The 13,493-nt window shown below is 41.1% G+C and overlaps 2 protein-coding genes across 2 annotated transcripts in view; one reads left to right on the top strand and one right to left on the bottom strand.

The window, feature by feature from the left end:
• LPAR3 (lysophosphatidic acid receptor 3) overlaps window positions 1–12,304 on the top strand; it is a 74,236-nt gene extending 61,932 nt beyond the window's left edge. The window contains exon 3 of the mRNA XM_059899772.1: window positions 11,346–12,304. Within this exon, the coding sequence (XP_059755755.1) occupies window positions 11,346–11,677 (332 nt within the window). The 3' untranslated portion in view covers window positions 11,678–12,304. The remainder of the gene's footprint in view (window positions 1–11,345) is intronic.
• Window positions 538–2,100, bottom strand: LOC132350542 (PC4 and SFRS1-interacting protein-like). The gene has a single exon (XM_059899758.1). It carries the CDS (start codon window positions 2,071–2,073, stop codon window positions 1,072–1,074), a length of 1,002 nt encoding a protein of 333 aa, XP_059755741.1. The 5' UTR covers window positions 2,074–2,100; the 3' UTR covers window positions 538–1,071.
• Window positions 12,305–13,493: the final 1,189 nt, after the last annotated feature.

Raw genomic sequence — 13,493 nt, 5'->3', positions numbered from 1 at the left:
CTTCTAACCAAGAATAGCTGTTAACTTTAAAATCTTACTTTTAAAATTCTTTTCAAATAAGAAGAGAGCTTCCATAGGCTGAGGTTCCTAGCCTGATTTTTATGTAGAGTTGTAATTTTCTATTTTAGTAAATCAGACAGCCCTGTGGCTTAGTAGGTTAGCATTATTGCTGGTGCCCTGCTGCTTTTTCCTGGACTAAAAACAAAGAATAACAGAGTGAACATATTTAAAATATATCCTCTTGTTTGATGAAATGAGTAGCCCGTGTGCCAAAGTGAGACTATTCTGTGTGAGTGATTGCTTTTATCGCTATGGATGTTTTATTTATGTGCCACTCACATGTCAGGTTTTCTTTTTAATTGTATGTGTGAATTTTTAAACAGAGGAAAATAAGGCTAACTAGATGGAATAGAAAAGTATGAGTCTTAAAGAACAGGAGTCATACAACTTGAGGTCTGAATCTTCTATACATCTTGTCTGTCACCTAAACCCCAAGATCTATCTTAAAAAAAACTTTATTTTAAAATTTTGGTTACAGTTTCATTTTTGTTTTCTTAACAAGTCTACTGTTTAATCTCTCAGGATTAAAAAACAATTATTAATCTTCTAAAGAACTGAACAACAAAGGAATGTCAAGGGAAGGGCACAACTGCCCCATTCTCTGGGGGTATAGTAGCTACTCCAGTTTAACACCTAGCTTCAAAACAAAATGAATTTTTATATTTTCTAAATGAAATAATGTACAACCACCATCTTCATCTGAGCTTATTATAACTTTCAAACACAAAGCTTCATTTTAAGCTTGGTAAAAATCTTTTAACAGGAATGATGGCCGACCTTAATATGTAGTGTGTATCTTACAGGAAATGTTTTTTAACAATCATAACAGTAATAATGCCATTAATGAAGTCCTCAATTTAGAATCTGGAACATTCTTCCATCAAGGGTGGGGAGGGGGAAATTCAGTCCAATGAGTCTGTCTCAAGATCTTCATCTCTTGTTTGCTCCACTTGTATTCTCTTTTCAGTAACTGGATTAATGCTTTGAGCCCAAAATGAGATATATTTTTTATTACTGTAGATTACATGTTGTTTGGTGCTCAGTTTCCATTTGTTCCTCTTGCTTGCGTTTTCTATCTGCTGCTTCTTTCTCATGTTGGCCTTTCAGCATATTCCTTCTATGAGCAGTCTGAAAGTTTCTTCCACCTTTTCTCTTCTTTTCACCTTCTTGATCATCTCCTTCCTCTTCAGAATCAGAGGTTGATGTAAGCCCTGTTTTAGCTAAATTTTTCCTTTTTGATTCAACTTCTTTTTTCCCCTCTTTTTTATCTGGCTCTTTTCTTGGCTTATATTCTTCCTTCTGGCCCTCTTCATCCTTTTTAAGCTGCTTTTTAGGTTGTTTTTCCTCTTGCCCTTTTTTCTTACTTTTGTCTTCTTCAGTTACCATGTCACTCTCCGAAGGACAGGGCTGTTTTACCATTTTGGGTCTGCCTCTTGGTTTTGGAATCTTGACTTCTGTAGCTGCAGGGCGTCCTCTTTTAGGACTCACTTTTAGATTAACAGATGCTGTTGCTGTAGTCACTACTCCTGCCTCCTCGGTTTCTACTTGTTTTTCTGCCTTTCTCTTTCTCCCTCTTCTGGCAGCTTTTGGAGTGGTTATGTCAACTGCTTTAGTCACATCCTCGTTGCTGGCTTTTTCTTCATGGTCAGTATCTTCTTTTGAAACACTAGTTTCTTTTTCTTCAACTTCAACATCAGATGACGCATTTGATTGTTTAGTTGATGCCTGTTGACTTGAAAATTTCACTTTCGGATTGTTATCTATCTCCCATAAACCTTCATTAACGCCTTTTCGTTTATTTGGTTTGCCGTACTTTTCCTTATTTTCTGAGTAAGGAAATATGTCCTTTGGGCCTAAAAAAGCAGTCTCATGAGTTCCAAAAAAGAAAATGGGTAGTTTGTTTGTGGGTGGTTTTCCAGCTCCATCAGGAACTTCATCTACTCGAGCTGGCCAATGAGGATAACCTTTCATCTTGGCGAAGATGAGGTCCCCAGGTTTGAAATCGCGAGTCATGTTTCGGGGGCGAGGCCAGGGGTCCGAGCACAGGGAGGAGGTGCGGCGGTGCGGACTGCGAGGGGATGCGGGAGGGCGGACGGCAGCCGAGGCTCCCGCGGCGGCGGGAGGGGGAGGATGCCTCGGGGTGTCCCGACACGCCTGCCGGGTCCGCGGGCGCTGAGGCTGAGGTGGCGGGCCGGCCGCCTCTGCCCGCGTCCACGCAAGCCACCCGCGCCACCAGCTGCCGCAGAGGCGTCTCAACGGCTCCGAATAGCAACCGCCGCCGCCGCTGCCGCCGCCGTCGCTGCGCTAAGAACTATCTTAAATACATTGCAGTGAGGGGCCCTTCTCCCATATGGACTGGTATTCTTTCCTATAATGAGTATATCTTCTTTCATATAATGTAGCCATGAGGTGTTAACCAGAGTATTGTTTGAAATATTTTGAAAACTTCCAAATAAGGGGGGTGGTGGTTGTAGATTATTTCAGCATAATATTGACGAGGGAGTTTGAAAGATTTTTAATTTCACTTGTCACCAATATTTTCAGTTGTAATTGTCTCTTCTAAAGTGTTAGACATTCCTTAACTTGATGTTTCTGATTACCTTAAATTGCAGTCATTAAATATCATTTCAGTACTTAATTGAATATTCTAGTGTATGATTCACTATACTTTAGAAACTTGTATTGAATTCATGATACTGGTTTTTGAGTACAGCAGTGAAACTAGTTGAATTACTAGAGGAAAGCTCAGTGGTAATCTAATTGGACTACTAGTGAGTCTCTTAAACAGGTACAGAAAGAACATAGAATATCATTAAAATAAAAAAATAATTGCTTCTTATCAACATAACTGACCTATCACGTGGCACTAGAAGGATGTTATATTTGTTATTCAAATGTAATCATCTGGAAGACATTCACTCTTAGTGGCTGGCACATGGCAGGTGGTTGCCTAGTAAGTATTTATTAATGAAAGAACATATGGCTTCAGTTCCACCTACTGCCGATGACTCCCAAGTTAACATTTCAATTTGGAGCTCTCAGAGTTCTGACCCACATTTCTGGCTGCCTTCTACTCGTCTATGCCTGGAGGAGCCACAGATATTCTAAGTGCTCGATGCCTAAAACTGAATCACCATCTCTTCCTTCTAAACCTGTCGCTCCTCTCTCTCCCACTTGGTTATCAGAATCCCATGCTACCCAGTCACCCTGGATTCTTTCCTCTCCCTCACTTCCTAGATCCAGTTGTTTATACATCAAGTCTTACAGGTTTTCCTCCTTACCACCTCGCTGACCTGGCTACATCTCTCCAACTCCATCAGATCCTTAGACTTTCCACCTGAATTTTAGCTGGTCTTCAGAGGTGTCTCCATGCCTAGGTCAGTGGTCCTATACTTCACCCTACTAAAGCATTCCCCAGGGAGCTGGTTAAAACCAGAGATGCCCAGATCGTACCTCCATCAGTTTCTCATTTGGTAGGTCTGGGTGGGACCCAGAAATCTGAATTTCAAGCAGTCAGCCCAGGTGATTCTGATGCAGGGGGAGCGTCACATACCTCCATTCCATCCTGAGCACTCAGACACAGCTTTGCTTTAAAATATAAGACTTATCCATGCTCTTGATTAAAAATCTTCAAAGAACTACCATTCTACAGCGGTCATTTTCAAACCTAGGTCAGCGAGGTTCCCAGGGGTTCCTCAGAGGTGCCTCAGTGTATGTATGTGTAGGGGGGTGGGGGGAGCACTGTAGTGTGAAGATGGGAGTGAATTCTCCATGAAGATCTTTAGTCAACTCCCCCCACCCCTTCTCCTTCTTTAGTCAGAGCAGATCTGATATTTATTGAAGTTTAACAAGAGATTTTCTTTGGGAAGTCATCCTCTACTTAAAAAAAAAAAATAATGATCTATAGAAGTAGGTTTCAATTTTTATTTTTTAATCAGGACCCCACAGTGAGAAATAATGTACATTCTCTATCATGGCCCAATACATACACATATTTTTGTGTGTAATTGAAACAAGTTTCATGAAACATACCATTACTATACTTGATGTATCCTGATGTTTTCTGTTCTATTTTATTTTTTAGAAAATTGCTGGTTGCAACCCACTAAATTGATTTCACAAGCCACTGATGAGTTGCAACTGAGCCTGAAAAAAACCTCAGCTCTTAACCTTTCTCATTAGGTTTCCTTTATGAACCGTGGAACCTAGAAATATTTTCTTAATCCTCCCATGATGCTGTATGACTCATACCATTCTAGGTGCTTGGGAGAGAGGTTAATTCATTACATACCATGGATACCTGAGGGCATTCACCTGATGAACTCCCGGTTGAAAAAGGCTTATGGGGTGTGATCTATACAATAAATCCAAACTCCTGAGAACTGCCCACAGGGCCCTTCCAGGTCTGACCCATGTTCATCTTTCAGAATTCATCTTACTTCCCTAGTCACCTTCCTGGGTTAAAACCATCCTAAACTGTTTGGAATTCCCCAAGTACATCATGCTATTTCTCACCTCTGCACAGTCATTCTTGACCTTCAATACTCAGCTCAACTGAGTGTCATTCCACCTGGCACCTTCCTGGATAGTAATCAGAATCATCGCATCCTGTTTCTCTGCCTGTCAGTGCCCGAAGGGCAGGACAGCACACTGTTTGCATCAGCAAGTGCTGCAGCTAATGCGTTACCTGGCCCCGTGTGGGCTCTTAATAAACTTCAGTTATGTTCAATGGACTCATCTTCTCTGCTACTGAGTATGGAGCTCTATACTTCATGCTGAGGACACAGACAGGTTATGAGGCACAGCCTACATGCTTTGGAAGCTTGCAACAGGCCCGAGAGACAGGACGTATGTATTAAAAACTACCTCAGAATAGCACAACGCTCAAGAGTTTGCATGGGGGAATCAGGCCTGGGTTCAAATTCTGACTCTTCTTTTTGTTGGCTTCTGACTAAACCTAAGACAAACTCTTGAGCTGTTTTGAAGTTCAAATTCATCATATGTGAGACGGAAAATAAGAGTGGCAACTTCACAGGGCCATGAGTTTTAAACAATGGGTGTATGTAAAGCTCTAAGCACACTGCCCAGCCCAGAGCTCTTGGGAAATGTTAGAGTGGAATTAAGCAGGTAATATGCCCAGTGCCGTGTGGATGTTGTAGGTGGAAAATGCCAAGGAGTTGAGAGGAGGGAATGGTCACTGTGGGTTGGACGTATGGGAAAGGTCCAGTAGAGGAGCTAAGCTTAGAATGAAAAGTAGACCTTAGATTAGGAGCCAGGAAGGCATTCCTGGCAGGGCGAACCAGAGCGCCAACCAAGGCCAGTGGAGGACAGTATATGCCTTGCCTGTAGACTAGTTTCCCTGCTCCTGTTTGTACATTTCATTTATGCATAAGATGTACTCAAACATTCTTTCCAAATAGAAGCTGAAGGTATTGATCTGAAGGTGATTTTCTTGTTCTAAAGAATTCTGCCCCCTTTCTCTTTTCCATGACTTTTTTGCCAAGTGTGTATGGAGTCTACAATTTTGCTGACAGGATCAGCTTGATTAAACCATTTTGGTCAGCATAGAAAAATGGTTTGTAAAACTGGCCATACATCATAATCACCCAGGGAACTTTTTAGTCCCACAGATTTCCATGTACCACCCCAGAGAGTCTGACCATTGGCTCTGATCTAGGACCAGGGGATCTGCATTATTAAAAAGCTCCTCTGAGAATTTGGTGGCCAGCCAGCTTTGGGAACTGCTAGCTCAGAGAATTCATCTTAATCAGTTTTTAGCCATACTGTCTGATAATGGTGTCTGGGAAACCAATACGTCGAATTTGTTTGAATTTTATGGGGAGTTGAAACTCATAGTTTGTAGAATTTAGCAGTTTTCTACTTGGAAAAGAGTTCAGAAGCCACTTAACCCTCTCTCTCTCATTTAGGAAAAATCTCTTCCCTTTGTGCATCTCAGGATGATCTGGGCAAAGTAAATATCCTGGCTAAGGGAGTCTCTCTGTCTGCCGAACAACAAATTCCTCTCCTAATAGCTTCATTTTCTTAAAAAGAAGTCTTACATTCAAATTCTGCCTTTTGGTACTTTTCCATTTGTCTCAGGGTGACCTTCACGATAAGTCATGCTTCTCTCTATGTGATGGCCCTTCAGGTCTTTGGGGACAGTTAACATAATGTGGTTTTCCTTTGCCTTTTCTTTTCCAAGAGAAACATGCTTGATTTCTTCCATCAGTTCCCTGATAGATACCTTTAGATCTGCTCCTATTTGTTAATGCCTGATTTAGGGGGGGAAAAAAAAATGATCCAGGCTTGGCATATGTCTCTTTGAAAGCCTTGTTTGGTCCCAGCTGTCTTGGTCTGAGCATTGAGTTTAAATACTCAAAAAACATTCATCTTAGTTTTTTCCTCTAGAATTTTTGGGAAATTGATAAGGGACTGAGTGATATATATTTCTCAGGATGTACCCTCTGCCCCTCTTTTAAGAACTGGGACAGACAGAAACATTTGTATGTTTCTGACATCTCCCACATTCTCCAAGAATTCTCCAAAAAGACGGATTCCCAAGGCCAAAACCATTCCTGACATTTTCTTCTCTTTTAAATGTTTTTGGGGACCTCATATCTGCTGCTGCTGACATACAGTAAAAACCCCCAAGGAATGAGCTGTTTAGATAAGCTGTGCCCCCACTCTGAGATGTGTTTGGAGGTAGAGCTTGGCCGCCGGTGGAGGAGTTGGGGAGCTGTAGTTTCCCAGGGTCCCTGCTCGGAGTGCAATCATCACCTCAGACAGCACCGCTGAAGCACTCATCAGCAGCGCAGCGTGTGGAGGCTGTTCTGTCAGAGACTTGCCTGTTGTTGTTCTTGGAAACAGTGTAAAGAAAAGGTCAGAAGATTTTTTTTAAAAATAAATTTATTTTATTTATTTATTTTTGGCTGCGTTGGGTCTTCGTTGCTGCGCATGGGCTTTCTCTAGTTGTGGTGAGCGGGGGCTACTCTTCATTGTGGTGCGTGGGCTTCTCATTGCAGTGGCTTCTCTTGTTGCAGAGCACGGGCTCTAGGCACGTGGGCTCAGTAGTTGTGGCTCACGGGCTCAGTAGTTGTGGCTCGCGGGCTCTAGAGCACAGGCTCAGTAGTTGTGGCGCACGGGCGTAGTTGCTCAGCGGCACGTGGGATCTTCTCAGACCAGGGCTTGAACCTGTGTCCCCTGCATTGGCAGGCGGATTCTTAACCACTGCGCCACCAGGGAAGCCCCAGGTCAGCAGATTTTTGTTGCTCTTCTTACCTGTATTTTTGTTGAAATTCTTTCTCCTTTCTTTCCTCCCCTTCCCTTCCTTCCTTCTTTCCTTCTTCATCTTTTTCGCTTCCTCCCTCCCTCCCTCCCTCCCTCCCTTTCCTTCCTTCCTTTGCCAGAAATTCTTTGTTAGCAAAGCAAAGAATGACTTGGTTGTAATATACTGTATGCAGTTTCACAGTCAGATATGATATTCTACGAACGAGACTTTAAAGGTCAGAAGTGCCCTCCCCCCTTCCCCATCACTTGCTTTAGAAATAATATCCTTTGCAGCTCACTGCTGAGCAGCCTAGCACGTGAACAGGAGCACAGGCTCTGGGACCAGGCTGCCTGTTCAAATCCTGGCCCTTCCACTTATCATGGCTTTGAGCAGGTTACCAATTTCCCTGTGGTTCACTTTCCTCAGGTTTAAAATGAGGGTTTTATATATATAAATGAGGGTTATATATATATATATATATATATATATACACACACACACACACACATATATATACATATATATATATGTATATATATATATGTAATAGTACCTATTTCCAAGGGTTGCTATGAGGATTAAATGGTTAATTCATATAAAATGCTTACAACAGTGCCTGGTATATAACCATTGCTCAGTGAAAAGTGTGTCAGTGTTGACTGAATGAATTATTTTATGAAATTCAATGCAAAAGGAAAATGTATGTGAAGTACCACATTATGAAAAACAGGGCATCAATTTGAAATTTATTTAGAGTGTTTAGGTCCCCTGATTAATCTAAACTAGAGTTTTATACTAGGGAAAAAAGCTTTAATGATTTTTAAAAATCCAATTTTAAAAACAGTCTTTAGGAAAACATATTGGCAATTTACTTTTATCCTTTTTTCTGATGTGTGTGTGTGAAATATATCATTCAAACAAAATTATATAAGGTATATGTACAGTTTAAAGAATAACACTTAAAAGAATATTAGAAATGTAAAACACCTGTGTACTTGCCACCCAATTTAATAGAACATTATCAGTGTGTTTAGAACCTCCTTTGTGCCCTATCCTGGTGGCCCCCTCTCTCCTGTAGAAATAACCATATTATAAATTCCATGTTAATCATCTTGCTTTTCTTCATGGTTTTATCACGTATGGTTATAATGTTAGACATCAAATTATTTAGATTCACTTTTTTAACTATACAATTAACATTGATTTTGATTATTAGTATACCGTTGACCCTTGAACAACAGGGGTTTGAACTGAGCGGGTCCATTTATGTGCAGATTCTTTTCAGTAAATACATGCTACAGTGCTACATAATCTGATCTGAGGTTGGTTGTATCTACAGATGTGGAATCATAGATACGAGGGCCAAATGTAAAGTTATATACGGATTTTCGACTGTGCAGGGCCCCTAACCCCTGTGTTGTTCAAGGGTCAACTTATCTGGATTCATTTCCAGCATCTTAATTTTTTCTTTATCCCATTTTTCTATGTTTTCCTCCTTTCTTATGCATTGAGACTTTTTTTTTCCTTTCCTTTACTTGCATCCTTCCCCCTCCATTGGTTTGGAAGTTATATACACTATTAAATTTTGACATGCATATTTAACTAAGTATAAAGTTTATCAATATTTCTCCCTCCTACCCATTAACACAAAAACCTTGGAACACTCCCACTAGGATTTCTTTGGAATTCTGCAATCTCACACAGAAAGGACTCTTCACATCAAAGTTGGTAGCTACAGCTTTTGATGTCTGCTTTGTTTAGTTCTTCCCTCCTGACAACATAGTAACCCTGTCTCAGAAATGGCAGAGAGAACAAAAGTGTTACTGTTATGGGAAATACAGACCATTGGAGCTGGATGCAGCCTTAAAGGTTATCTAAATTAGTGTTTTTCAAACTTTTTGACTAATCCCAACAGTCAAGAATAATATTTTATTTTAGAACCAATGCACACATAAATATAGTATATAAAACTGAAACAAAAGTTTCATGAAACAATACTTCTCTTGGCCTGTGTAATATACTCTGAGCTATTCCATTCCATTTGCATTTCCATTCTTTCATTAAAAAAAAAAAGAAACTTTTCCAAATTCATTAAATTGATTGCATACTCACTAAGGTGCCTTGGCCCACAGTTTGAAAAACCCAGAACTTGCCTAACATCCTCAATTTACAGTTTAGGAAGATGAAGCCCAGACCGATGACATGGATCTCCCAGAGTTGTACAGTAAGTGAAGAATTAGGACCCAAATCCCTGATATTTTATCTCTAAGTTCACTTCTTTCTTCACGTATGTCAGCCAAACCAAAAATAATACAGGATGGAGAAAAAAGGGAGCCACTGGAGAGCTGTAGTTATGAAATGGGAAATGAAACCCCCTGAGAACTCCTGCACATCTACTTTTGGCAGATGTCTTTGACAAAGCATCTCATGATAACCACTGCTGAGTGAACCCAACACGGGATTAGACACCACTTTTCATTACCTCTGACTCTTAACAACCACTTCGTAAGTCGGGATCATTATCCTTATTAAATAAGGGAACGGAGGCTCAGAAGAGTAATTTGCCTTACTAGCAGCGTGTAAGGTGAGGAGCTGGGCGTAGCTGTCTGACCCCACAGCTCACGGAGTTTCACGGCCTCATACTGCCTCTTTATAATTCTTGACTTGACTTGCTTATTATTATATCTCTCAGAAGGAAGATAAAGCACCAAGAGGAATACTGTCCAGGTCTGTCTCTAACCCGGAAGAGTAACTAGTTGGTGATAACGGTTCACAGACTTGCTTGTTTGTTCTCTCTCTCCCATTAGCACTTTTGTTCCCACACCGCATGGTCTTCGCCTCATTCACTGTCTAGTACAGTTCTTGGCACATTGAAACCTCACAATGACTATTTGTTCAGTGGATAAGTAAGGGCCTTCAGAAATCATAAGGACTTTGGGAGAAGGAAACCACGTCCCAGTATGAAGGCAGGTCCCATAGTGGCCCAGTGTACAGCCTGTGGAGGAAGACTGCCTAGGTTCAAAATTCAATGTCCCTTACAAGCTATTTGCCTGTAAGCAAGTTACTGAACTTCTCTTGTGCCTCAGTTTCCTGAGGATGATAATGATGTCTATTTCAGAGTGTGGTTCTGTGAGTTAATAAAGGGAAGCGTTGATGTGTTAGCTGTCATCGTTATCTGATGTTACCATGACTAAGTAGGGAAATATTGAACATGTGTCTCATATTTTAGGAAAAACATACCGGAAAGTTTGAGGTAAGCTAAGTATGATCATATGGGTAGAGACTCAGAACAGACCCCCCCCCCTTCATGTGCCATTGGTGCTAAAATTATGCTAAATAAATAAATGTGCTAATAAAAAGCACACCTCTATCTCATCATGAAAGAGAAAGATTTATTTCTGACAAAAATATCTCAGCCTAGAACAGATTATTAGGCAGATGGCCTATGAATATGTCAAAAAGAATTCAGTGCTTACTCAGCATCAACATGGATTTGTAAAGAATACAGTTTTTGAGCAGGTGACTTGATTAAAAGACTAGGAGACTCCCATAGATGCAATGCGTCATATTTTCAGGAAAGCATTTGGAACGTCTGATTTGGAGAACAGCAGAGTGCAGGGTTGAAGTGTGTGAGTCTTCCCCACATAGACCCTGGGATTTGGCCTCAGTCTTCTCACCTGCAGAGTGTGGATAATGACCGCACAGCCTCCTAGTGTGATTCGGAGAACAAACAGAAATAAGGTCCGTGTTGTGCTCAATAAGTAAGAGATAAGTGTAAGCCCCTAATTACGGTACCTGGGTAAGCAGATAAGAAGGTGAAGTGGAACGTGGTTAATAGCCTGTTTGCTTCTAACAAGCCCAGTCTCAAATGCTCAGAGGAAGGCTGGAAGTTTGCTTTGCAGTTGTCAGAACAAATCCTCAAGGTCCCTTGACACCACTGACCGAAGACCGGGCGAGAAGAAACCCAAATAATTAGCCTGAGGTCTGAGTGCCTGTTGCTTCCTCTCTCTCCCTCCAGGGGCCTTTGTCGTGTGCTGGACACCAGGTCTGGTGGTTCTGCTGCTCGACGGCCTGAACTGCACGTGGTGCAACGTGCAGCATGTGAAAAGGTGGTTCCTGCTGCTGGCGCTGCTCAACTCCGTCATGAACCCCATCATCTACTCCTACAAGGATGAGGACATGTACAGCACCATGAAGAGGATGCTCTGCTGCTTCTCGCAGGAGAAGCACCCGGAGCGGCGGCCCTCCCACATCCCCTCCATGGTCCTCAGCCGGAGCGACACGGGCGGCAGCCAGTCTATGGAGGATAATAGCGACCGAGGCCAGGTCTGCAACAAGAGCAGCTCCTAGGCTGCAACGCCCCTCTGCCTGGCCCAGCCTCCTCGGGCAGAACTGTTCAGAACGGTTACCTGTCTCCAACTAAGCCCACGTACAGTGTTATCTGAGCTCTGAATGAGTCACTGGGAAATTTTTTTACAAATTGTTTTCCATCATTTAAAAGCATGCGCAGGAAAGAGAGGACACGATGCATTTAGAGAAAACGCACAGAAAGAGGGAAGGCAGCGCCGTGGATTCCTGCCCGACATCCCGTGAACCCCTTGGAGCATCGCCCACCAGGCCGTGCATCCTGGGCTCTGCCACCATCTTGTAGCCATTCTCTTTGTGTTTCCAAAGGATGCTGTTAAAGCGCTTAGGCCAAAATCAATAAAAACGTTACTTGAGCCACCTCATGTAGCTGCTTGGAAAACCTATGTAGTTCTTTCTGCATACATTTGAAATTTTAAAAAATGCTTCAGCAGTGATGTTTTTCTCCTCAAACAAATCATGGCCAGTAGCTAGGTGTTCAATAGGAATCTCAGAATAACAAATCAGTCAGGGCTCCAGATTAATTAACTTGATTTTTAACTGAAAGAACATTCTGAGGAAAAAGATTTACTTTGAAGTAATAACAAAAAAGGTAAATGTTAATTAAAAACTCTTCTTGCAGGAAAAAAAAAAAAAAAAAGAGGCCTTGATGTGGTCCTCTCAGTGTGCGTGCGTGTGTATACACACCTGTATATTTACACACTTCAAATTTGTATTTAAGGACATCACAGACAGTGATGGTGAAATAAATTCACTGACCACCTAGACTTTCCCATCTAGGACTACAGTTGTAGAAATGACCTGTTGTGCTCTAAAATAGAAAGAGGTGATTTGTTTGAAAACAGACATTCAGCAGGGTAGAGAAGTATATTAGCATGCGGGCTGAGTTCCTTGCATATAGGATCAAACATGAGCTTAAATGAGTCTTCCTATCCAGTTCCTTCCATGCCACTGGTGACTTGTCAGATTTAGTATTTAGAATAATTTTCACACCTCATATTTTACCCACAATTATTGACATGTTTCCACTACTTGTTTTACTTGTGGACTGAATTTTGATCTGTGTTCTATTTAAAAGTTTTCTCCTTCAAAGACCTAAGCAGGCAACATGAAAGGCAAGTCAGTAAGAAAAAAAAAAAGTTTTATATACATAGGCTACTGACCAGAGTTTTCTATGTAAAGCATATAGAATATCTTCTGATTCTAAAATGAGAATAACTTCAAGGCAGATATTATAGTATTTATGTAGTTTGCAAAAGAAGTTTACATTTTTTTTTTGCTATTGTGGTGTAACATTTATGTGCAAGAACTACTTGTAATAAAAGGATTTGAGAAGTCATGCTTTTAGATATAATGGCCTAAAATAGAGAGTAGTATGATTTGAAGGTATAGATTTCACAAACTGTGTAGTAAGTAGGTCTATCTGTAGCTTATACCAAAGCTACCTATAAAATAAAATAAAAAAAGAGGATCTGTTTTCTATTGTTGGAGGTGCATTATTACTTTGTGTATTTTCTAAGTAAAAATATAATTTGTGGTAACTATAGCACATGTTTCTATTGCAGAAGAAAAATCAGATTTGCCAGGAAGTACAGACTCTCAGTGTTTTATGTAAGCATTTTGAATCTACAGCTGGGCAAAGGGTGGAGAATTGAGATTGAATTTCCATCCCTGAATAGCTACTAAGGGATCTTTAAAGGTTTTATTTTGAGCAAAGCACCATTTTTAGTACCCTGCAGCAGAGTGTCATGTTCAGAATGGTGTCTGGAGGGGATCCAACTATGGAGACTCGGGGTGGAAA

The sequence above is a fragment of the Balaenoptera ricei genome, chromosome 1 (assembly GCF_028023285.1).
Source record: "Balaenoptera ricei isolate mBalRic1 chromosome 1, mBalRic1.hap2, whole genome shotgun sequence".
NCBI classification, from domain to species: domain Eukaryota; kingdom Metazoa; phylum Chordata; class Mammalia; order Artiodactyla; family Balaenopteridae; genus Balaenoptera; species Balaenoptera ricei.
This window is presented reverse-complemented; position numbering and strand designations above follow the sequence as displayed.

What these genes read in the sequence shown, in the direction of transcription:
- LOC132350542 (XM_059899758.1), bottom strand. Translation starts at nt 2,073, where the DNA reads ATGACTCGCGATTTCAAACCTGGGGACCTCATCTTCGCCAAGATGAAA.